This window comes from Puntigrus tetrazona, chromosome 19 (assembly GCF_018831695.1).
Source record: "Puntigrus tetrazona isolate hp1 chromosome 19, ASM1883169v1, whole genome shotgun sequence".
In the NCBI taxonomy this organism is placed as follows: Eukaryota; Metazoa; Chordata; class Actinopteri; order Cypriniformes; family Cyprinidae; genus Puntigrus; species Puntigrus tetrazona.
The window spans coordinates 681235-705726 of NC_056717.1; the positions used below are offsets into that span (position 1 = coordinate 681235).

The 24492-nt window shown below is 38.6% G+C and overlaps 2 protein-coding genes across 5 annotated transcripts in view; one reads left to right on the forward strand and one right to left on the reverse strand.

The window, feature by feature from the left end:
* The window catches only part of col16a1 (collagen, type XVI, alpha 1), a 58861-nt gene extending 54359 nt beyond the window's left edge, over positions 1 to 4502 (forward strand). For all 4 annotated transcript variants that reach the window (XM_043218130.1, XM_043218128.1, XM_043218131.1 and 1 more), the window contains 6 exons: positions 252 to 296; positions 1638 to 1835; positions 2663 to 2726; positions 2914 to 3090; positions 3183 to 3260; positions 3353 to 4502. In XM_043218130.1, the coding sequence (XP_043074065.1) occupies positions 252 to 296; positions 1638 to 1835; positions 2663 to 2726; positions 2914 to 3090; positions 3183 to 3260; positions 3353 to 3549 (759 nt within the window). In that variant the 3' untranslated portion in view covers positions 3550 to 4502. The remainder of the gene's footprint in view (positions 1 to 251; positions 297 to 1637; positions 1836 to 2662; positions 2727 to 2913; positions 3091 to 3182; positions 3261 to 3352) is intronic.
* A 2484-nt stretch (positions 4503 to 6986) lies between these two features.
* On the reverse strand, positions 6987 to 24439 carry col9a2 (procollagen, type IX, alpha 2). The gene is made up of 33 exons (XM_043218160.1): positions 24008 to 24439; positions 23666 to 23908; positions 22228 to 22302; positions 21471 to 21506; positions 21311 to 21373; positions 20632 to 20685; positions 20348 to 20383; positions 20124 to 20147; positions 19787 to 19840; positions 19574 to 19627; positions 19198 to 19248; positions 18249 to 18305; positions 17900 to 17953; positions 15050 to 15103; positions 14830 to 14883; positions 14297 to 14350; positions 14162 to 14215; positions 14013 to 14066; positions 13870 to 13923; positions 13170 to 13223; positions 12647 to 12691; positions 12484 to 12537; positions 12349 to 12402; positions 12198 to 12251; positions 11658 to 11729; positions 11227 to 11262; positions 11053 to 11097; positions 10929 to 10961; positions 9703 to 9849; positions 8832 to 8886; positions 7796 to 7984; positions 7623 to 7700; positions 6987 to 7543 (listed from the first exon to the last, which is right to left on the reverse strand). The coding sequence occupies exons 2-33, from the start codon at positions 23735 to 23737 to the stop codon at positions 7338 to 7340; spliced, it is 2076 nt and encodes a 691-aa protein (XP_043074095.1). The 5' UTR covers positions 23738 to 23908; positions 24008 to 24439; the 3' UTR covers positions 6987 to 7337.
* Between the last annotated feature and the right edge of the window lie 53 nt (positions 24440 to 24492).

The window sequence follows — 24492 nt, forward strand, 5'->3', positions numbered from 1 at the left end:
GAAATATCTATTTGATTAAGTCATAATTCCAAAATAAAGTCAGCTGTCATATTCGCATTTTGGCTTAATTGGATATTAAAATCTGGTTGAAGCAATTATATTGAAACATTCATAATCAATAAGACCAAGTTCTGGTTGGTATATCGATGTGTTGGCCCAACGATTATAAGTGAATGTAGACCCAATGATTATTACTGCAAAACTTCTACTATTTGTCCCAGTTTCACTCCTATAATTATTTGTAACCGCAGGGAGCCCCAGGCCTGCCAGGAGAACCTGGTCTACAGGGACAGAAGGTAAGATGCATTGTTTTCATATCTCTGTTATAATGTCTTTGCACCACTGAACGCTGACATGCATTAGGATACATCTTATTCAGGCATAAGAGAGAGTTTTCCCCTCCCATCGATTCGTGCTCAACACATCCTGCTTACATTTGTTTAATGAAGTTGTCAGGTGGCTCCATCTGCAATCACAAGAGCATGTTATCTAACCTCACTTTGCCTTCACTCTTTTGTTTTTTCCTCCCTCATCTGCCACTAGCCTGTTTGAACACCACTCTCAGCTTACACAGTGACACCATTATGCTCTATAATAAAGCCATAGAGGAGCCTCTATCTGTCACTGTGACAGGACAGCATTGTCAGGCTTTTGAAGTTTAGGTGTGAATGAGATGAGAGCAGTGCTTTTCCCTCGACCCATTAGCAGAAGCCCTTAAATGTGTAAACAAGTGACTTGCTCTATATAGACTGCTACATGCACAACATTAGTGGTAAAACTATCCTACCTTACAAAAAGTAGCTAGCGATACGGAAGATATTTAGGGGGCTGTGTCTTTTAAATATATGTAACTAGTAGCATTAATGAGCATTTGAGACAATAATTTTGAGCCGTTTGAACTACAAAAAATGTACAATTAAAATCTAAAAATTAAATTTAATAAAATTAAAAATCCAGCACTGTCTCCAGAATTCATGTGCTATTCTTTACAGGCCTCTTCATAAAACTGTGACTAACAACAGTAAAAGAACTTTACTATTGTACAGTATGCATACTAAGTTGATTAGTTTACATGGAAAATATAATATATATATATTCTTTAAATGTGAATTTTAAAAAAGCTGTAAGGGAACAGAAGCTGACAATACATCGTACATTGTACACGCAGAACCGTGAAATATACAATACATTGTATTGTCACTTTTTTTCCAAGTGATTTCAAAGCAAAGATAGGCTACAATACAAGCCATTAAAGCTATCCCTCACCCGTCTGCAGTCTACCCTGACTAAGCGGCATTGATTAATCAATAGCTAATTTACAGAAATAATTATAAAAACATACATAACCGGCAGTGGGCTTTTTAAGAAGCAGAAAATCACGACTGAATGCGAACAAGAATGAAATTATATGTGTTAATTTATCAAAACTTTAGCATTCACTGCATTCATACATGTCACCCTTATCATTAAAGAAGTAGATGGACCTTGAACATTTTACTTTGCGTATAGTGCTGAGCATGAGTTTCTGTATAAAGCCTATTATTGGTGCTATTTACAGGGATCATTGAGTAGCCTGTGGTCATTGTCCTAGAATCACCTGTGTAGTAAATCACAGCTGCTCCTTTGATCGTATCCAGGGCGAAGCAGGAGTTGCAGGGCAAAGGGGACCCCCAGGAGAGCGCGGACGTCCCGGCCCACCAGGAGGAGGCTTTGGTTTTGGCTCCAAAGGACCAGAGGGGATCATAGGACCAGCCGGACCCCGTGGCGAGAGGGGAAGCCCTGGTTCACCTGGACCATCTGGTGCCCCCGGACCGGCAGGAATCCCAGGGAATGATGTGAGGCTTTTTCACTGGTGCTACACAGCCTGACAGAAAGTGTTTATTAACTGATTCAATCCGCCTACAGCATCACTGCATATCATTTAAGAATCAATAATCGCTTTTTTTATTTTCCTAATCAGCTATATTTTTAATATGAAATGACATTTCTAAATTAGATTTATTCTGTCATCAGTGTACAGTTATTTTGGTAACACTTTCTGTGAAGTCCGTATTTATAATATATTATAAGGGTATAATGAATGTATAATGCATTATAAATAACTTTATAATAGGTTGTATCATCACATGCATATTCATAAGAACTGTTTTAATGTGTTATAATATTTACGTATTTGTGGTTATAGCTTTTAAGAGTATTATAATTTATAACACACAATAAACATTTTTTTTAGAATATCAGTTTGATTATTTTGATGGTACTCTTTAAACAGCTGTTAATAAGTAACACTGCAACTACATGTCAACTAGCCTTCATTAGAGTATTTGTAGTGTGTCTGCTAAATATATGCTAACACATTATTTTGATGGTCCTTCAACAGACATACTGAGTATAGGATACTTTGCAAGTATGTGAACATAATACGTAAATATTAAATGTATTATATGTGTATTATGTATTATGATTATTCATGGGATGTCATAAGACATTATAGTTTTTTTCATAATGCATAAAGCATTCATTATAATGACTTAAAAATGCCCTTATAATGCATTATAAATACAGGCTTCATAGAAAGTGTTATTTTTAGTGGATGATAGATAAGATATCTTGCTTTGCAGAACAGAGTATTTAAACTTCACATTGAATCTATTTTTTCCAGGCTGTTGTAAACTATGATGACTTAAGGTCCTTCATCAGGCAGCAGGTCATTAAGATCTTTGATGGTGAGAGAACTTTTTGTAACCAAAACTATCTGGATGCCCTAAAACTTAATTTGTTAACAGATTATTTCACATTGAAAGTGCTTTAAGAGGATACAGCTTTACACTTATAATGGTCTATGGGTCAAGTGAACAACTTTTTTTAAAATGATTATTTATTTGGGTTGGTTAAGTTATTTTGTTTCTGCAGAGCGTATGGGCTACTACATGTCCCGAATGCAGATGCCTGTGGAGATGGTTGCGTCCCCTGGTCGACCAGGACCCCCAGGGAAAGATGGAAATCCAGGCATGCCAGGTCCCCCAGGGATACCGGGTCGCCCTGGGCAGATTGGTCGTGAAGGAAGACAAGGGCCCATGGGTCCACCCGGTAATAGGAACTAATGTGTTAATGTTTCCTACAGCAGTCTGATGTTCCATTTGCTCAGTCTTCCACACGGATGCTTTCATATGTGTCCCCAGGTGGCCCTGGTATAAAGGGAGAGAAAGGAGATAAGGGTGTAGGAGAGATGGGAGATAGTGGCCCTCCAGGTGCTCCAGGTCTGACTCCCAAGTTTTCAAAGCCAGCTTTAAAGTCATTTTGCCAACTTTGTGGTATTTGTTCTACTGTAATTTGTTTCTGTTTCTCTCAGGTGTTCCTGGTCCTCCTGGTTACGGTAAGATGGGACCACCAGGTCCTTCTGGTCAGCAGGGCATCCCTGGTGTTCCTGGACCTCCGGGACCTTCTGGATCAAAGGGCAAGGATGGTCGTTGTCACCCGTCAGACTGTATGAGTATGCCAGTGGAGTACAGTCCCAAAGGCCCACCTCCCAAAGGTCCCATGTACTAGAAAGTGGTTTAAGAGAAGTAAAAGATGGAGGATGGTGCCCATTGATTGACATTCTCCCAGTTACCTACCTGTATCTGCTAAGGCTTCTGAGAAGATCCATGGAGACCCAAAGGATTAATGTCATTACATTTCCATATGATGCAATGCCGAAACACTGGTTCACCACCAATGGGAACATTTATAAGTTATCGTCTGCTGATGAACCAGTGAAGAAAGTCTAAGCATTAACTTATACCACTACAATTTGGAGCAAAAAACTAACTTGAGTGCCTTAATCTCTAAATACTTGCCCATAATGCCCACTTGCATCATTTCTGAGCTTGTGTTTTACAATTATAGACTTCTAGAACGCTGGACACAAAAGGTGTTGACAGTCATTATTGGTGCCCAGATTTATTCAGCATTTTTCATTTATTTTTCCAGCCCCCATAAAAGATATTGGTTTCCATTTGATGCTTCACACCAGTCTCAAGGTCCTTTATTAAATATTAAAGCAATATTCTGTTAAATACAAGTTAAGATCATCGATGGGATGCTGTTGATTCATGCAGAAATTTTGACTCATACCTCAGTTTTAAAAAACAAAACAAAACATTATTTTATTTTTATTTTGTTTATTTTTTTTTTTTTTAAATTAGGTATGAACCAAAATTATTATCAGCCAAAAGTGCCACAGATGCTGTTGCTAGGGCTTTGATTTTTTACAAATATCTTTGTGAGGGGGTTGTTTTGGCAGCTGCTAATTTTGCTATTTAACTGATTTAGCAAAGACAATGTGGCATAAATATCCATCTGTTTCCAGTGAGTAATTCCTTCCACTGTGTGAGCTTAATATGGAATAGTTTGAGGTTATCACTAGGCATAGATACCTAATTATTTTAATTATTCGAAATGAGCATCCCCAAGGGCTTGTGTTGTACATATTCATATTTATATGTAATGGCTTTTTGTACAGAATGCGGGTCTTAAAAAAAAAAAACAAATACAAAAAAACAATTGACATCAGCATGGCAGCCCATTTTATGGTCTCAAATATTTTGGAATAATTTTATAAGCTCTAAACAAATGGATGTTTTGTAAAGGTAGGTTTTATATGCAATTTTGGGTTAGAAAGCAATTTTGTGATGCATCACGGGACCGAAAGAGATTTTATTTTTATAAGAATATTTCAGTGACACCTATCTCTTGATGAGCTCTGTGATGACGTCTCCTCCTCCACCACTCTGGACTCTTAAACTTGAATTTCTTTTGATATACTGTACCACTTGCAGCTGAACCATCATGTGCTTTTAGAACACTCTAATCTCAAATATGCTTTGCTAGTCGTCCTAAACATCCAAACGCAACCTTCACAGTTCAGTCATCTCTAAAGCAAACTGCATCTCACAGATCCTCTGCTGCGTCAGCCAGTCTGATGCTTTTACACTCTGCACTTTATCCTCTCGTTGTCGTTCCCTCAGTCTGTGCGTGTGTGTGTGTGTGTGTGTGTGAAGATAGTGCGAAAGACTCTGTATCTGTATTGGGAGGATAGCTGAAAAGTTTTTTCACACTTCTCAAATTATGCAGTTTTCATTAAGTGAACGTTACAAGCATGTCAATTTCAGATCGGCCTTTCAACCTCTTTATCCAAGCTTTAAAAAAAAATCTCCCCCATCATCATGCATCTCATCATAGCGCTACTTGTACGTAAAGTCATCTGTGTGCAAATTTTTTTCTTTGAAGAAACTTAAGAGAAGCAATAAAAGTTTTGAAAGCAGAGCTCTCACTTGTCCGTCCCTAAACAACATATCTATATATATATATCTTCAGTTTTTTACAATAGCAACAGTTTTGTATTTACAAAAGTTGTGACTGAAAGTGACTGAAATGTCTTGAAATACTTAGTATTGAGCCCAAGGGTGCAGAGTTTCTAGTTAAATTTTCAACACTTTGTAAATAACAGCATATATGATGGTGAGGGCGGTGGTTCGGAAATAGAAATAAGATTGCTTATACTGAAAAGGGGTGACAATGTTGTAACCTACAGTGATCAGAATATGAATCAGCAGCGTAATCTGAAAAACATGAGCTGTGTCCCAAATGGTGTACTATGTATTATGTCTTCTACCATCTGGTGTAGAAGCCGAACCAAATTATATTGTATATTTCCTTTATATATATATTGTCTCTATATATATATATATATATATATATGTATATACACACACATGTAATATATACACAAAAACTTAATTTAAATGTGATCATTTATATATGTTTTCAACACTCTAATAGCACAATAGTAAAAAACTATTCAACAAAATAGTGGAAATATGTCAGCATCAATAGCCTTGTTAATAATATGTGCGTGCAAAACTAACTGTGCCGATAAAACGCCAAAAATAAAAATATGGTGACAGAATGCAGCATTAGTTACCCAGATGATGGACCAGTATTGTTATGATGATGGGGAGCATTGGGAAATTTCTAACTGCTGAAAGATGTGATTACTCAATTAGAATTGAGAATTCTACAGACCTGTGGAATAAAAAGATTTTAAGGAGTAATACAGATTTTCATCTGTTTGGTTATATTTAGCTTTTTTCCCCAATAGTGACATCAACATCAAGAGAAAGTAACGCTGATCAAGCGCTTTAAATGATTAAATAGTACTCATGTGCATTTAATGGTTTCTGCTTTATCACGAACCAGGCTTGATGTCGAAATTAATATATTTTATTAAAGCAAAAGAGAAGTGTGAGATCCAGAGGAGAGAAAGCAAGTTCTTTCAAAGTTGTCTCTCAGATGTTTTACGATACAGAAGAACATTGAGTTTTACAAAACGTTCCTCTTTATTGATTGGGGTAATTCTGAACAATCAGCAAGAAAACTTGAGTGTTTACAGACGAACCAAAAAAGAACAATAAATAGTCTTAATGAAGATAATCAGTTCTTCTCTAAGTACATGACACACAGTATGTTCAAAGTGGCATACAGGTTTGTAACTGACCAGAAAGACTGAGCATTGTTTGGAGTCCTGAACGCTGATTAAATTCATTAGCTCTGGATCTGTTTTATATTCTAAACCCACCCTGTCCATACAAAATTAATACACATTTACAAAGATTTACAGCATGGAATCGAGGATAAAGTTAATGGGAGCACGTCACCATCTAACCTAGAAGAGCAGATCAAAGGCATTGCTTCATGGCGGAGACGAGCACAATACAAACAGGAACTTGATGTACACGTGAGGTATCAGCTCGAGCCGGGCAAGATGTTCACTGAAGCAGCACAAGGTAAATGAATCTTTTAATAAAGTAGCTTTGAATACTTTTTATTGGTTCAATTATAGGGGAATTTCCTGGCATTTAAAAATCTCACCATCATCCTTTATCTTTTAGGAGTTTGGATCAGAAACATGATAATAGTAAAAAAAAAAACACAGCACCTTTTGAATGTCATTCTCATAGTTCTTCTAGTCCTGGGTGCACGATGATGATGTCATCAGTGATGTCACTGGCAATGTTCTCACATCTCTCTGTACTGTGAGGTTGGACAGAGCAGCAGCGGCTGACATTGCCAACTTATCACTTCCTTTCCGCAGATGTCAAATCATATATTAACAATCCTAATACATACAAAAAGTTCACAATATCAAGCAGCAGCTGTTCCCTCCCCCCTCACAATGTGTCCATTGAAGAGTAGGCCTGTGCGCCCCTCTTTCCATGCTTCTCCCCCTTTCTTTGTTTCTTTCTGACTCTCTCTTTCTCTCCCAGATGTTCTTATGCCCCAGTAGAGGGCTTGATTTAAGTGGATGGGCCCTTTACTGTTCCCGCCTCTTGTAATCTGGGAGAAGTGTAGGCGGACGCTGCCAAACATGCAGCTGCTTCACAATATCCAGGAAGACCAGAAGGACCAGCTTTTCCAGAACGGCCTGGCTCACCCACTGCACCCTGGGGTCCTCGCTCGCCTGGCCTACCGTCACGTGCAACACCGTCAAGACCTGGAGGACCTGTGAGAAAAGGAGGCCGGCTGAGTAAACCAATTCACCTGTACACAATTCAAACTTTACTAGTGGACTTTGAACTTACCTGGCAGTCCAGGTGGTCCCGGTTGGCCAGGATGTGGACGTCCAGGATCTCCTCTCTCTCCCTTTGCACCCCTCTTCCCTGCAAAACAGAGACATGGAGATGATGTTTAAAGTAATGAGATTGACTGACGGAATTTTCTCAAGATATGGATTGATTTTTAGAAGCATTTTAACCTTTAAGGCCGGTGTTTCCTATCTGGCCTGAGCCCCCGATTATGCCAGGAATGCCACGGCCGCCTGTCAGTCCATGAGGTCCCTGAGGTCCTGGAGGTCCAGGTGGTCCTGGAGGACCTGGAGGTCCCATCACACCAGCTCCACCCAGCACGGCTCTCTTAGAGCTCACCGCTAATGCCGCTAACTTCTCTGTCAGAAGAATAGAAGTTCAAAATGTCTAGGCTGTTATAACAAAAACAATGAGAAAGTAGAAGAGTTAAATGGAAAAACGTATTCTGTGTGAGCGGAATACTGCAAAAGAGGCTAAATGTGATCGCAGAGGTCAAACTCATCCATCTAGCTCATGTTTGCATAGAACAGCAGTGAAAAAGCAGAACAGTGGAATACAAAAATGTGTGATGGAGGTGGCCAACCCCGAAAAGAATCCCTGCAAATAGTGTTGAACATTAGCTTAGCACACAGTCACATCTCCCTGGGTGTCCTGCAACATTGGGTAAATATCATTAAGATAACAATCCAGAGGTGGACATTCATTTGTTGACCGGTTCTCAAGGTGTCACAGTGACCAAATCTCCACATCTAATCTATTTTCCGTCGAGGAACGAACGCTTCCCCTCGCTTCAGGTGAGTGTGTGGGTATGTGTAAGTAAAGGTATGTTTGCAATCTCAGGCTGAAAGGCTGAGGGATCACATTGTAAAATGGTGGGAGCCAACGGAGGTTATCACGGGCCGGTTCAGGTCATCTCTCTCTTGCAAAGTAGAAGGCCAGAGAGCAGAGACCGACAATCCCAGAGAAAACAGAACCGTGTGCAAGTCAGTTTTGAACAGCAAATAAATAGCTGCAGACTACACAGTCCGCAGTGTTTGGCAGGAAAGCTGTCCCTGAGGAGTGATGATGCACGTTAATACATTTCGGGGGATGAAAAGTACTGTGTAGGTTTAGCTCAATAGATTACAGCTGCCCTCTTCCTGACACGCTGATTGCAGCCAATTTGGATCGCAGCCGTTTACAGAAAGAACAATGACTGTTACTCACCTTGAAGCATCTTCAGGACCACGTCAATGATGTGCTGATCTGTAGCATCACGACCCTGAAAACAAAATCATAAGAATGAGGAAAACACACTATGCCGAGTCATCAAACATATTGTCATCATTTATTCTCTTTCCTTGTGTGGAACACAAAATAAGTTTAGAAGAATGCCCTAGCTCCTCTTTTCCATATGTCATCCTCTTTTCCTCTTTTCTTTTCCATAAAACCGGCCACTAGTGTCCATTTTTGGAACTTAAGATTCATACATCAAGCTGAATAAATAAGATATACTTTGATGTGTAGTTTGTTAGAATGCAACTATTTAAAAAAATATTCTAAATATTTGAGAAAATCACCTTTAAAGTTGCCCAAATTTTGGTACAAAATATCTTCATGGAACATTGTCTTTACTTAATATTCTAATGAATTTTGGCATAATTGCTACTACAATTATACCCTATGCAACTTCTGACTGATTTTATTATCCAGGGTCACATATAGTGAAAGTGAATAGCCCACAGCTGTTAGTTATTTGGAAAAGAGCAAGTGGAGAAACTAAACATCTCCATTTGGATTTGGGACCACATGATAGGGAGTAAATGATTTCATTTTCGGGTGAACTATGCCTTTAAAAGTGTGAAAGAGAAAGTGTCTGAGTCAATCTTCCTCACCACTAAGAGTTCTTATTATTTTCTGCAAGTGTTTTTCTATTGTGCTACTGCAGCATGTCTGACTTGTGCAACACTTTGGCTTTGTTGTACTGGAGGCAAAAATGCTGCTCTCTGGTAAATAGAGTTGTTTGTTGGGAAATGTAGTTTGGGAATTCTGTGATGGAAATAATTATTGGGGATTGTTGATGCTGTTCAACGCTTACAGGTGCTCCTTGTATTCCTGGCATCCCTGGAACTCCTCTTTCTCCGTGCAGGCCACGTGGACCGGGTAAGCCTGAAGGACCCTGGTCTCCTGGTTTACCGGGGTCTCCGGTAGGACCGTTGTGCCCTTGATCGCCGGTCACACCTTGCTGTTGATAGAGGAGGCAGCAATTAAAGAAATAAAGAAACAGGGGTGTTCAATATAGTTGTTTTATGTTGGCTGAAGACAAAAAAAAAATGGATCTGAAAGGGGAAACATGTAATTTCTTTACCGCTAGTTATACAAAAAAGAATAGCAAAAATAATGTAAATATGATACTTGACTTGTAGGTGTTAAGTTTAGGTTTTGAGTAGGATTAGGGATGAAGAAAATGGTCATGAAGAATACGTGTTTTATAAGTACTACCCAGTATCTTAGTAATAGGCATGCTAATAAACAGCTACTTAATAGTAAAAATTGTTCCCTGTACTAAACTGTTACCAATAAGTATTATTAATAATTACAATTATTTTTGCACATTTTATAGTCTTCCGAGAGAAAATCATTATCTGGTAGCATAACTCTTGTTGCATGCCAAAATGTGAAGAAATTGAGCAGAAGAATAAGAAGTTTGAGCAAACTCATATTATTGATTGTTTCTAAACATTTCTCTTTTAGTTGTGCATTTTTATTAGTTTAACATTTCTATTTAGACATCGATTATTTTTAATTCAGTTTTATTTTTACTTTTAGTATTTAGTCTTTTCATCTAGCATTTCAGTTAGCCAGCCTATTTTATTTCAGAACGTGGATGTATTTTATTTAATTAAATTTTTTGTTCAGTTAGTATGATGTTAAGGGTTTTATTCTTTTTCTTTGCGTAAGTTCACGTTTTTATGTACTATTTATATTTTGATTTCAGCTTTATTTCAGTAAACGCAAATTTTAGATTTTTAGTCATTTTAATTCCATTTTAGTTATCAATAAAAGTGCTGTGTACATGCCATGTTCACAGATGTTCTTCCATTTGTAGGACAGAAAAGTAGCCCTGTCCCTGTCTCTCACCATTGTTTAGGGCAAAAGTTATCACGTCAGAGGGCATGTTTAAATGTGCACATAAAACTGGGACGGCATAAAGTATCCACCTTTGTCATGTCCTTCACCATTTTAAAACAAACTACAAAAGCAGGATCTAACAAAATTATGTATTTCACCTAGCATTATCTGTGTTCTTCAAGCTGTCCTTACCTGTCCCTTGGGTCCAGGCTCCCCAGATTGTCCCTGTGAGATGGAGAGACGCAATTTTGAGATGAACAGAAGTCCTCCGGAACCGATATATTAAATAAATGTATCCGACTACAGTCTTATTTACCTTCTCTCCTTTCTCCCCAGCCAATCCCTCTACTCCAGGATCACCCTGCGAAAGAAGCAGGTGAGATCCATCAATGTCACCTTCAGTCGTTATCTTTTATGATGTGCACCGTGATGTATGGTTTCTATTTCACTCCATAAATATATGTATGTATTTATCTGAGGGTATACTCACAACGTCTCCCTTTGATCCCACTTTGCCTTGGAATCCCTGTAAGGAGACGCAATTGTACATCAGATATCTCTCAGTGTCAGCCCTAATGGGTGAGGCGCATGGAATTTATTGTTGGTAATATCTTATTTTACCGTAAACTCTCCGAGCACATTAAATCAGCTGGCTTTTACTGCCAATATTCAATGTATTAAACGGCAAGGATATTGTAGATTAAAGGACAACAAACATTAAAGTGTCCATAAGAGGATATTTCATACTGAATTGAGGGGTATTATTTGGAAACATGGACATGAATTATCTAAGTGCATAGATGTCCTCTAGTGAAAAGAGTCAAATGGTGAGTCAAGACTGCCCCCATGTGGTCAGACTTCATCAGTTTAAACAGGAAGACAGTTCACTGACCATTAATCACTGTTTATATGGTCACAAACCTTGTCACCCTTAGTTCCAGTTAGACCCTGAGCACCTGGGACGCCCATGGGTCCCCTCTCTCCCTTACTGCCCTGTAGATATAACAGAGAAACAAGTTTGAGAAACATGGATTATATATAATCTGTGTTTGTGTGTATAATGCATAATGAAAAAGGCATTCATAATCTATGCTGTATAGCATTATTTCTTGTTACACGTACTCATAATCGAGGTTAAAATGCGTGTATAATATTTGTAGATTCCTTGTTAATACAAAACAGTTCATTTATTGTGTTTTATGTGCATTGTTCTTGCAAAAGGTATAACCATATGTAGATAAGTATTCTAATGTATCATAACTGTGGCGAAAATTATTAATGGGACCATCCCAGTGCATTGTAAGGTGCATTACAAGGCATTATTAATGCATATCATTTTTCTATTATTTATTTGTTTGTCTGTAATTCACAATTTTTCTGTATTTCTTTGAGTCTGGGAAAACCAGCAGAAAAAGTAATCTGATATAATTAAATAAAATAATAATAAAACAAAACACCTACAGGCAAGCCAACAATACCAGAAGGCCCAACTGCTCCTCTTTCGCCCCTGTCACCCTATTGGACACAAAGTGAAAATTAAAAAAAAAAAAAAAAAAAAAGAGCGTTTCCTTCATGTTAATGAAATAATTTGTCAGTGAGAATGTCCACTGACCTTTGGTCCTGGTACTCCCTCCATGCCAGCTTCCCCTGGAGGACCAGGCTCTCCCTGAAAGAAAAGGAAACACGATGAGAAGCCAGAAAAAGTAATGAATTATGCATAAAACTGGCCTTGAATGATGTGACATACTTGAGGTCCCGGAGAACCCTGCATTCCCATCGAGCCTCTGGGTCCGGTCTCACCCTAAACTCAAAAGAACAAATAAACAGTTGAAAGAACAGAATGAAGCACTGCTGGATAGTACAGCAACAAAAACCGCGTAGGCATTCATAAAATAACCGCATAATCTCACCTTAACTCCAATTTCACCCTTGGCTCCAGGCATACCAGGCAAACCCTAAAAAAATATGAAGAATTGCATGAAGAATGAATGTAGTGACCCCTGCAGACCTCCGTCATGTCTGTCCTCTGTGCTGATATCAGAACAAGGCTGCAATAACTCATCCTGTTAGCGAGGGCGCCTGTATTATGGCTTGCGCAGGTACGTTGTGATGTTTTGTATCATAACCAGCATGCTCCATTACCCCAAGTCACCAGGAGAGTCATGTTTGATGATGATGATGAATAGTTAATAGCGGGAGCAATTTCAAGGTGGTTTAGGCTCCGAAATAGTCAGGGCAAGAATGTCACACTGGGACAGTAGGCAGAAAATACTCTAAACTTTAACTTTATTTATCTTTAATCACCCTCATTTAACAAAGGGAGCACAATAGACAGATGAGAGGTAGATGGGAAAGGGTTTCCTGCACATCCAATGCTGACAATTACTATGTATATGATATAGAAAGGATAATGAAGTATGAAATTATACTTACAGCATCTCCCTGATGCCCAGGGGCTCCAGGTCTTCCATTTTGTCCTGCAGCTCCCTTAAAAAAAGTACAACGCAGTATTCATAAATTATATACATATAGTGAACGATTGTTACAATTAACTAGTTGCTTATTAGCATGCATACAGTAGTATTAACATATTGGCTGTATATTCATATTTATGAATCACATAGTGTGCATATTCAACATCCCTAATATCGCTTAATAACTTCCTTACTAACTACTGATAAGCAGAACTTTAGGAGTCAAAGGAGGCAAGAGTCAAAGTTAATGTTAGTTAATAGCTAGAATTGGACTATATTTAAGATAATAATGTATAATAATTTAACATATTTTGTAATATAATAATTTAACATATTTTTCTTTAAATATATACATGCATGATGTGTGTGTATCTATATATACATAATAAATATACAGAGTACACAAATATATTATGCAAAAAAAACCTTTTATGAGCTTAATTGTTTGATACTTTTTTTTAGTAACTGGGTGTATAATAAGTAGGATCATGAACAGTTAACTATTCACTGACATTGATAAAATCAAGCCCTTCAGGATGAAAGAAGACTTGCTCATTCTGTCTAAATGTGCATTATACTTTACATATGTCATGTGTCTTCTTGAATAATGATGGCTGCTATGGGAATTGATTTAAGAGCTGAAAAAGAGTCATTCATACCTTTATTCCTGGGATACCAGGAGTGCCATCTTTTCCATCAATTCCTGGAAGACCCTGACAATGAACATTAATCACAAGATTAGAAGCATAAATTGAGGAGATGTATTTTAAATAGCATTTAAATTAGGTAGCTTTTTATTTACATTCTCTCCCTTCTTTCCGACCACCCCCTGAGGCCCTCGAACTCCACGCTCTCCCTGCAAGAACAAGAGCAAAAGTTTAATAAATTAACACGTAGAAAGACAAATTAACGATGGGATGGATAGATGTAAGTAATATTAATAATACTTACAATTTCGCCTTTGTCACCAGGCTCTCCAGGTGGTCCTTGGGGTCCCTCTTCACCCTGCAACGCACAGTAAGATTCTCGTTTTTTTATGTGTTTTTTTATGGTTATGAAAATGAAATGTATTCAAACGATACTTACAGGGCGTCCAGGGATGCCGATTGGTCCTAAAATCCCTTTATAACCACGTGGTCCCTGTCACAGAGGTTATGAATCACATTTAAGCTTTTACAGATTGTTATAAAAATTTTTTATAAAAATCCAGTCAGTTGAGATTTGCTGTCCTACAAATGCAACTGAAGTGCAATGTTTGTTTACGTTCCACTGGGTTTTTTCAGAATATAATAAAACACATGCAAATCAACCCGTACGCACAATTCTGTGGGGAAGCTTAAAAATAAGCTATATGCACTTATATGTAAAAAATTATTGTCTCATCTCACACACAAAGACTGTGTAATAAAATTAGCCACAGATATTTCAGTTGTCTATTTAACATTTTATATTTTATTTTATTACAGCTTATTAAACAAACAACAACATATTTTGAGTTTCAGCAGCAAAAGAGATGCTGTCACCTGTTCTTTATCCATTTACATATCTCCTCAGACCAGTCAAAACCATAGGGTATGCATAAGGACATAAGAAGTAATATTTTGGGATCTATGACTCACCGACTCGCCTTTGGGCCCCACCATTCCTGGATACCCTCTCAGACCCTGTGGACCCTAAGGTTATTGTAACAGGGAGAAGCAGATATTTTATTCCACAGGTGATCTCCTCTAGGACCCTCATAAAAGGTACTGCTACAATTACTTGCCATGACGTAACAGCAGCAGAGGCTTAAATTATAAAATATCTAAAGTCAAACTAAAACAGAAATAAATACATTACTGGAGGGCCTGGTATTCCTTGTTCACCGGAGATGCCGAATTCGCCCTTTATGCCCTAAGGAAGAGAATGCAGGGATGAAACCGATATTTAGGAGACAAAAATTGGATAATATGCGGTTTATCATTTTGACCTTCTTTTTTTAATGTTATTTTTAATATATTTGTGGTTATGCGCTTTAGAGATGCGAGTTCTGAATTTGATAGTCGATCCTAAAGTCAGCACATCCCAAAGACTTGAGCTTGGACAATAGTGCTCTGCATTATGGGTAAATCCGCTCTGTCCCTATAGTCCATTCTAATGTCCTTGTGGGGCTCATTAAGTCTGATTAATTCACAGCGCAGTAGCTTCTCAGTACCTGCCGGCCCCTTTTTCCTTTCATCTGGGTCATTGTGTTCTGTTCTGTGAGTCACACTCAGATTAGAAGCAGTTATATGTCTTGAGGGGCTTCGTTAACTCGTAATCCTGCTCTACTGATGGACGCTGTGTTAGGCGACAGATGCTGGGGCACCTCAAAGCATGATCTGGATGCTTAATAGTAAACATTGTTTCTTTAATTTTACCAACCAATCACACACTACGATATGCCATTAATGAAGTTTAAATTTCATGTCATTTTATGGTTCAGAAAGGTGCTCATGTGCACCCCTCTGTGGTTACACAGTGTATGCTCCATTTAGTTCCTCTTCAGGAACTCAAGCGGCGACGATATGCAATTTTGGGAACACCCCCAGCGTAACCACACTCTGAGTCATGTGTGCAATCATACCAACAAATATTTTGTGAGTCATGGACGAGATGACGTATGACCAGGAAGCTATAAAAGCTTCACATGAGGTGAAGACACTGGCAGCGTCCGTCATTCAGCAAAGAGCTCTGTGTGTGTTTGTATTATTTACTTTTGTCTGTCTATTAAACATGTTAAAAGCACTCAGTAAGACCGAAAAATAAGGTGGAGAGCAGCAATCAGCAGTTCAGGTTGTGTGCTAGTTCTTGCCCTCGCTACATCACAGCGGGGGCACACACTGCCTTTGTGTGGAGGAAGTTCCTACAGTTCGCTTTCAGGGGCGAAGCTTACCGATTTCGGGTTGTTCCCTTCGGCCTAGCATTCTCATCCAGAACTCTTACAAAGTATGTGGATAAAACTCTGGCTCATTTGTGACTCCAGGACATCCACAAAATCAATTACATTGATGATTGGTTGATTTTGGCTCTATCAGAACAAGTGGAGGTTCAACATCGAGATGTCATTCACGCCTATGTGAAAGAGTTGGGGTTAAGAACCCTAAATGCGAAGAAAAGTGTGCTTTCTTCATTACAGAGAACCACTTATCTAAGTGTGGTGTGGGACAAGGGCCGAGGCCCAGGAAATGGATGCTTCATCCCAAGGTGGTGAAGCTAATCTGGAGAATGTTTGGCCTCGGTCAGGTGAACCTCTTCACTACTCGAAAGTCTGCACAATGTCCCCTCTGGTTTTCTCTAGTTCGTCCAGCTCCCCTGGGGCTGGATGCCGTGGTTCAGACTTGACCGAGGCTTCATCTGTATGCTTTTCCCCTGAACGCTTTTCCCACAAGGGTTCTGGAGAAAGAGTGCTGGGATGGAGTCTGACTGTTATTAGTACCCCTATTATGGCCAGGCTGAATATAGATCTCGGACCTGATATCCCTCCTTGACAGCTTTTCGTGGGAGATCAAGAGGGATCTCCTCTCACAGGTGGGGGGCACCATCTTTTACTCCCGCCCAGAGTACTCAGGGCTTACTGCCCTTCTCCTTTTTAGGAGCCTGACCAAGAGAAACTAAATTGCACGTGTCCAATGCAAGCACAGAGCTATCATGTGGAGAAAATCTGATCAGTTATTTCTATGTTACAGTCAGTCTAAGAGAAATCTGCCAATTCTTAAGCACTTTCGTCAGGTTCTATGACCTCGACATCTATACTGCTCCTGGTCTCTCCGTCCTTTTGCCATGGTTGTGCTATTGACAAACACACTACGCAGGGACTTGAAATTCTGGCGGCGTAGGCATCTCATTCCCAAAATTGCGGATTGGCGCAGCTCAAGTTCCTGAAGCGGAATGTCTCTAGGTTACATATGTAACAGTAGTTTCCAGAGGGAACAAGACATTTCTTCAAAAACAGTATTTATAGCTTATTGGTTATAAGCCCAAAGCATTCATTGGTCTGAATACATACATAATTCAGAGAGTGGTTAAACAGGGGGTGTTACAAAAATTGTGTATTGCTGCAGAGTACACATATGTAACCTAGAGACGTTTTCTGTGCAAGGCTATTACATGAATAGATCGATCACAAAAAATAAAAAAAATATTATATAATATTATAAAAGGGTTTTCAAATTAACATTTTTATTTCACATATTACATATTATTATTCTTATTCTTAATAAAAAATAATAATAAAATAATACTAATTTACAATAAGGTTACATTAGTTAACATCAGTTAATGTACTGACTAATAATAGCCAACAATGACCGTTTTATTTGTTACGATATTTATTCATCGTTTGTTAATGTTATGTAATTAAACTATAACTGTGCATTGTTTGTTGATGTTAGCTCAGGTTGATTAAGAAATATTCACAAATACAACTTTTGTTTTTAAATAAAATATTAGTTGATGTTAAAATTACATTAGAAATGAATGCATTAAAAACATATAGTTAGTTCATGTTAACAAGGGGAGCTAAGCAATATTATATTAAACTCTATATTATTGTGAAGTGTTATTATTGTTATGTTAAATTATTGTGTATGTGTGTGTGTGTGTAAAACCATTTATTATTATTATTATTATTATTAATACAACAAACAATATTATAAAAGAAAAACATACCAATTTTCCAATGCTTCCTGGATCTCCCAGTACCCCAGAGCGACCTTTATGTCCCTGTGAAGAAAATTATTTCATGTTCAGTCATTAAACAAAATGATTTGTGAATACATCATTTTATGTACAGGTGTAGCAACAACTATGATGCAAAACATTCGTGTGCAGTCGTAATGGAAGGACACGCTTAAGCAACATTTTTATTGCAGGTTTTGTTTTTTGTAAATGCAGTCATGGGGAAAACGGTTGAAAGGCCATGAGAAAGGCCTTTGAAATGCCCTTTAACCATAGACTTAAGTCTCATTAATTCACAACAAAGAAACTTAAGAAAAATATGACATGTTAACTTACTGACCTTCACTCCCTGTAGGCCCTGAGGACCTTTTGGTCCAGGTGGACAGTTGGTTGGACACTAGAACACACATCCGAAAAATCAATTTAAAAAAGTGCAACATTCCAGGTCACACAAGCTAAACAATCAGCTGAGTGAAAAAGTCCTTGCATATATTTTTTTTTTTTTACTAAATCTCAGACCACCAGCCCTCTAATTACAGTAAATGTATGATAAGGATTGATCCGGACAGAACAGTGCTCCAGCTGGGCGCTACAGGCCGGAGGAGAAGCAGTCAAGCAGTCTGCCATGTGATCCCCCAGAGCTGAGCAGACTCCTGGCAGACTGGCTGCAGATCACAGCCCTGGGACCCGCTCAGCTTTGTGATCCAGAGAGGTGCTAATGGGCAGAAGCCTTTGATGGCACCCTTTTAATGAAGCTCATTAGAAAAATCTATGAACACTAAGATCAATAAGGGGTGTGTGAGGTCTAACAGGGCAAACTCTGAGAGAAACCAAATACAGAGAAGGGCTGGTTTGAGAAGACAAACATGAAAAGGAAGTCAAGAAGAAGGATTTAAGGAATAAAATGAGCAATTTGGAAGTAACAAGGACTGAACTTTTTTTGAATTATTAATATGTATATACACACAAATTGACAGCAAATTAAATGAATCAACTTTTCAACCACATTCTCAATAACAGTTACTATTTATTTATTTATTTATTTATTTTCAAACTTAATCCAAGTGTGTGGTTCTCTCTTTTCTAGGATTCCATATATATTTAATATGGAATATATATATATATATATATATATATATATATATATATATATATATATATATATATATATATATATATATATATATATATATATATATATATAATTTTAGGGACGTAGACCTACAGTTTATTCTTTAGAATTCACATCATGGTATGGCGGTGAGACGATCACTCACACATCACCTTACCTGAAAGTCAGCACTGCCTTCCTCTACACCCAAAAACTTTCCTGGCGGACCCTGAAAATGATAAAGAAAACTAGGAAAGATTATATAAATGCAAGCGGCTGGGAAGGAAAATCTATGTTTGGAGAGTTTATTATGAAGTAATACGGTTCTGAAGCAGATCCCAAATGGATGACTTCAAATGAAATGAAATAAAGCAGAAAATGAAATAAAACGTACGCCCAGAACTGCAGTAGTTATGAGATGGGATGTAATTTTACACTGCTCTGACACTGATTTATTATCAGCCCTACAGCTTTATGCAGAGAATTGGATTTTGCGGTTTGACTTGAGAAGACTACATTTCAAAGTGAGGTAAATGATACATTCTGTGACTTACCGGCTTTCCTGGAGGTCCGGGTAAACCTGGAGCTCCAGGACTTCCCATGTCCCCCTGTGGGATGAGATGTATGTGAAGTAGGAACAGTAATGTACAGTAAAATGTTGCCGTGTTTTTATAATAAAAATATTCAAACTACAATCTTAGCTAGTAACAAAGGTTAATTACGAACAGCATTCTTAACCATGAAAGATGTTTTCAAGTGAGACCAACCTTTGGCCCAGTAGGCCCAATTTGTCCAGGAAGCCCAATGGGTCCTGCTGCTCCCTGTAATGAGATAATGAACAGTGAAATGAGAAACATGTTTGTTAATCTAATACTATAATAAGCATTCAGAAGATTTTGTAAGGTTTGCTCAGCAAAAGGCTTTAGTACATGCAAAATGTTTACAAGCAAACAGATAAAGTGCATAAATCATTCTCACTGAAGAATTGAGAAAAACAAATCAGTTTGGTTGTATATAAACCGCTATCGGTAAAATAGGTAAGAAAGGCAAAGGAAGCAAATTAAGGAAGTAAAATAGATTATAAAGTGGAAAAAAAAAACTTACAGGAAGTCCAGCCAGTCCAGGTCCCTGAAGGTAAAAAAAATGTATTAGCAACAGATCTTGAATGTAGTCCATTAATGCTGTGTATTATATTGTATCTGTACAAATACTCCAAACACACTCTTTGTATTACAACATCACCTGTTAAACAGCAGGACTAACTGCAAGTAGTGGTCTTACACCATTAGTTTTGGTTCAACAAATTCATAACATATTTGTATACTTACAGGACGCCCTGGTGACCCACCAGGCCCTGGCTGACCCTGTAAAAATCAGTAGAACAGGATGCAAAATTAGATGGATTTTTAGATTGGATGTTATTCATAATATTCTCAACATGCAGGCATGATATTCATGTTATTCATAATATTGTTTTCAGTTTTTGTCCTCTATTATCATTTGTGAAACATAAACTGGTGTGTTATGTATGTTTGTTGGCAAAATGATGATCTGCATGAATATACATTGTGTGCTCTGCATCCATAAAGAAACGAAAATATTATTTCCTGACCTTTGGTCCAGGATTACCACGAGGGCCCCTCTCACCCTTAGCCCCAATCAAACCCTGGAGACAGAAAAAATCAAGCCTTCTGAATAATACTCAGTAATGATTTATATGGAATCATTCGCTGGGTCATGTTAACACCTCCAAGGTGATTTAAAGAGTTAAGCAGGTCATTTATAAGCAGAACATTTGCAGTAATACATGAAGATCCATGTGCATATTGTCATTCAGTACCAAAACATCTTTAAAATACATAGACACTTCTTCAGATTCGCAATCTAGTGGGAGAAGAAAAAAAAAAAGAAGCAAGGATTGGCATTCCAGAACAGATTAACCAGAAAATCCAATTAGGAATGTTTGCTTCCTAGCATGTGACTGAGAAAGTCTACGACTAACATCTCCTTTCTCAGTCTCCTGCCAAGCACTTTAGAGTGGAGGTGTGAAAAACCTTCGCCAGACAATGATTTCAAATGCCGTCGCTCATTATTAAACAAATGCAATTATTTAAAATAAGATTTAGCTGCCGTTTTGCTTGGTTTTTAATTAAATGAGAACTTGAGACAGGATGCTGAAATGCCTCATTATTCATCTCCAGATGACAAACTTAGGAAGAAATCGTTTTTAACTCATTAATAACCTCGTGAAAGGCCATAAATGTATTTCATTAATTTTAGGTGTCACTTACATCGATGCCATCCTCCCCTGGAGATCCATCAGGACCGGGCTCACCTGACTCTCCCTTTTGACCCTGTAAAGTGGTTCACACGGGCCAGATATGCTCAGCTATTTGAGTATGACATTTAGGTGCTGGAAATGCATAAATATCAGCTGCGGTCACTACTTACTGCTGGTCCAGGAGGTCCAGGAGGACCCTTTTCACCCTGCAAATCAGATAAAAAACATGAGCAATGAGAACTGGTGGAGAGCAGACAATGCCAAAATAAAATAAATGAAATAATCCAGTGGCTTTTATTGGTCTATTGACAAAATACACTAATAAAAGTACATTAAAGTACGGCATAGTATCATGAACATGCTAAACACAACTTAACCTCAATCTCTCATGGCTACTGCTAAATGTAGCATGTTAACAGAGGTCTATCTCCACCAGCAAACAAGCTTTGTCTCCACCCTGACCTCTTTGTAAGGTCAGATTTACAGTGTTTGTGTCAGAATTCTATATACAGTAATCGCTATACCCTTTTCGTGAATATATGCATCACTATTTACGATGCTATTTAAAATTTAAATAGCCTGAAATAATTATTATGGAGGAACGTGGGGGATCTTGTTTCTGTTTTTGACGTGCAACGGATCGGTCACGGCCTGTTGTTTTTTTTTTTCCTGCCGAGTGTCTTTATTGTGAATCCAGCCTAGGCCACAAGTGTATCAAATAACCGGCATCCAGCAGCACTCGCTCTCGGTATGGGAAAGAGGCAGCCTCTAACAGAACCTTTTTGTGTGATTATTTTCATTTCCTGCGCCCTCTGTTGGCAAGATTTTGTAGGCGCAGGTGAATGCAGGGCTCCTGAAACAAGGTGCACAATGGCTGTCTTTGTACCAGCTCGAGCTGTGGGGCAGTCAGGCGGCTCCAATACTCACATCAATGCCGTCGGCGCCGGGAGTTCCAGCGGGGCCGGGGAGACCAGGGGGGCCCTGCGCTCCAGGCGGACCGGTCTAAAAGAAAACACATTAACACAGTTTCAGTTTAATCCTTGCTAAAGGCTGTTTACTGATATGCACTGGCAGATGCTTCTGAACAGCATTCTGTATTTAACTTCCACATAACTAGCCAAATGTATGCGATTTATTCTCAAACGTAACGTTAAGAATTAATTCATGTTGTCATATCATTAATGCATATTCATGTGACAAAATTAGGCGAATTCCTCTTGCATGCACATCTAGCTGTGGATAATAGACACACAAATACAGCCTATATTGTTTGATAATGCTTGCTGTGACTAGTATTCATTAATATCATTCATAATACTGTAATAGTATTTATTAATATTTTGATGTATTAGCTTTTAACTTACGTTTTTAGTATTTTTGAATGCTTTTTAGTTTTGGTCAGCCTTAACTGTCTGGGCCACATTTATTTATTTTTAATTTACTTTTTTTTTAAGTGAAGTTTTATTTAATTTCAGCTTTATTTCAATCAGCCTACCCTTAAAAAAACTTGTATTAGTTTTACTTAACAATAACAACCCTGCTTCAGACATGTTTACATGCTCAAATTTGATAGACAGAACAAGGTTTTTGATGAAAAATAAATGAAAAGCCGAGGCTGTGCAATCAGGGTATCCGGGGTGGGAAAAGAGAGGCTGGGAATGTTTACACAGACCCTCCCCCATTTAGCATCAAAGATACATCTGTTTTTCAATGCGTTACTTGATAAGGTGCTCGATTGAAAATGAACGCACATCCATTTCACCCGTTGCATTTTTTGCGTATGAGCTGCATGTGAGCGTTTGGCTGAGGTGACCCTTATAAATCTGACAAGTCTGTGTTATTCTGCCGAGAACAGTTTCAGGTTCTCTCTGTTTGAATAGCAGCTTCTGGTATTTTTCAATGGCTTCTTTGTAGTCTCTCTTTTTCTACCTTCTCCTCTCTCTGTTTATCTGTCTCATGTTCGCTTTCAGCTTCATATTTTATTCAGCAGCTTTCCATTTATTCATTTCATTTGCTGAACTGAATTGTTTAAGCTTTCGGAATCAAAAGGCAACACCGACCGAAGGCAGTCTAGTGCTAAATACCAGGCCTCTTGTATCTTCACGTTGCAGAAATCCATATAGCCCACCTGGGTAAACTTTCAAAAGATCAAAAACTCAAAAGTCTTGCAACTTTGATTACCAAGAGTCTCCAAAATACAGGTAATCTGCTAAACTAATTAACCAGCTACATGAATTTCGTCAAAATGAACTTTTTGACAATCCAGTCCAATTCACATCTCAGTCCATACAATGTTCTCCAAGATGCACATCTCATTCTTAACATCATTCCAGCACCAAGAAAAGATAACCGCAGCCGAACTCACCACTTGCGATAAGGCCAAGCAGAGCACCTGCAACAGGACCAGGCTTCTAAAGACGATGAAGAATCTGTCCATGGTGAAGAATCGCTACTCAAAATCCAGTCGTCCCAGCGGTTCCTCCAAACCTCGCCACCCTCTCTCCTGGCTTCTCAGCCCAGGATGGTGGATCCAGGGAAAAGAAAGCTGTGTGTATGTGTGACTGTGCGCGCTGCCCAGGACAGGGAAGAAAAACACAGCGGCAGGGACCTGAGGGGAGGAATGAGAGAGGTGTAACCCAGCCCTACAGCCAGCCCCTGAGAACTCAGGGAGCTCATAAGAACCCCACGCGCTGAGGACCGGACGGACCTGAGAAGCCATCGCACGCGAGGGAGGCGGAGACTCCTGGGGACTGTCCGTGCATCCTGCGGAGCTCTAGGAAGCTGACTGGACACAGCTGCATTTGTGTGTTGCTCGGGCCCACATTACTGAATACCTCAATTGATTGTTGAATATAAACGTTGCACATCCAGGCGTTGACTTAGCGCGCGGCCCGTGGAGCTTCAGGACACTGGAATGTTTGTTTTTGAGGCTTCGTAAACAGATTCTCCGATCTGCATTTTGCCTCAAAATGTACAACGCAAGCAACTTTTCCTAGGCAATTTTTGCATATGACTTTTCACTAGCTGAACTCAAGGTTGATTTTTAATGGATGTGTGAAATCAGTTCTCCACTGTAGTGGTCCGCAAGGTCTAATAACGAGAACATTTCCAAAGTCAGCATTGTGTATCTTTGTTATAGGGAAGATCTTGGATTTGGGTGGATGTATTTAAAAAAATAAATAAATAAAATAT

Coding starts and splice junctions, on each gene's coding strand:
- col9a2 (XM_043218160.1), bottom strand. CDS start 23,737: ATGGACAGATTCTTCATCGTCTTTAGAAGCCTGGTCCTGTTGCAGGTG. Junction 20,148..20,347: donor GTGGGTCACCAGGGCGTCCT/GTAAGTATACAA, acceptor TTTTACCTTCAG/GGACCTGGACTGGCTGGACT. Junction 11,730..12,197: donor CTGGTATTGTTGGCTTGCCT/GTAGGTGTTTTG, acceptor TTATATCTACAG/GGCAGTAAGGGAGAGAGGGG.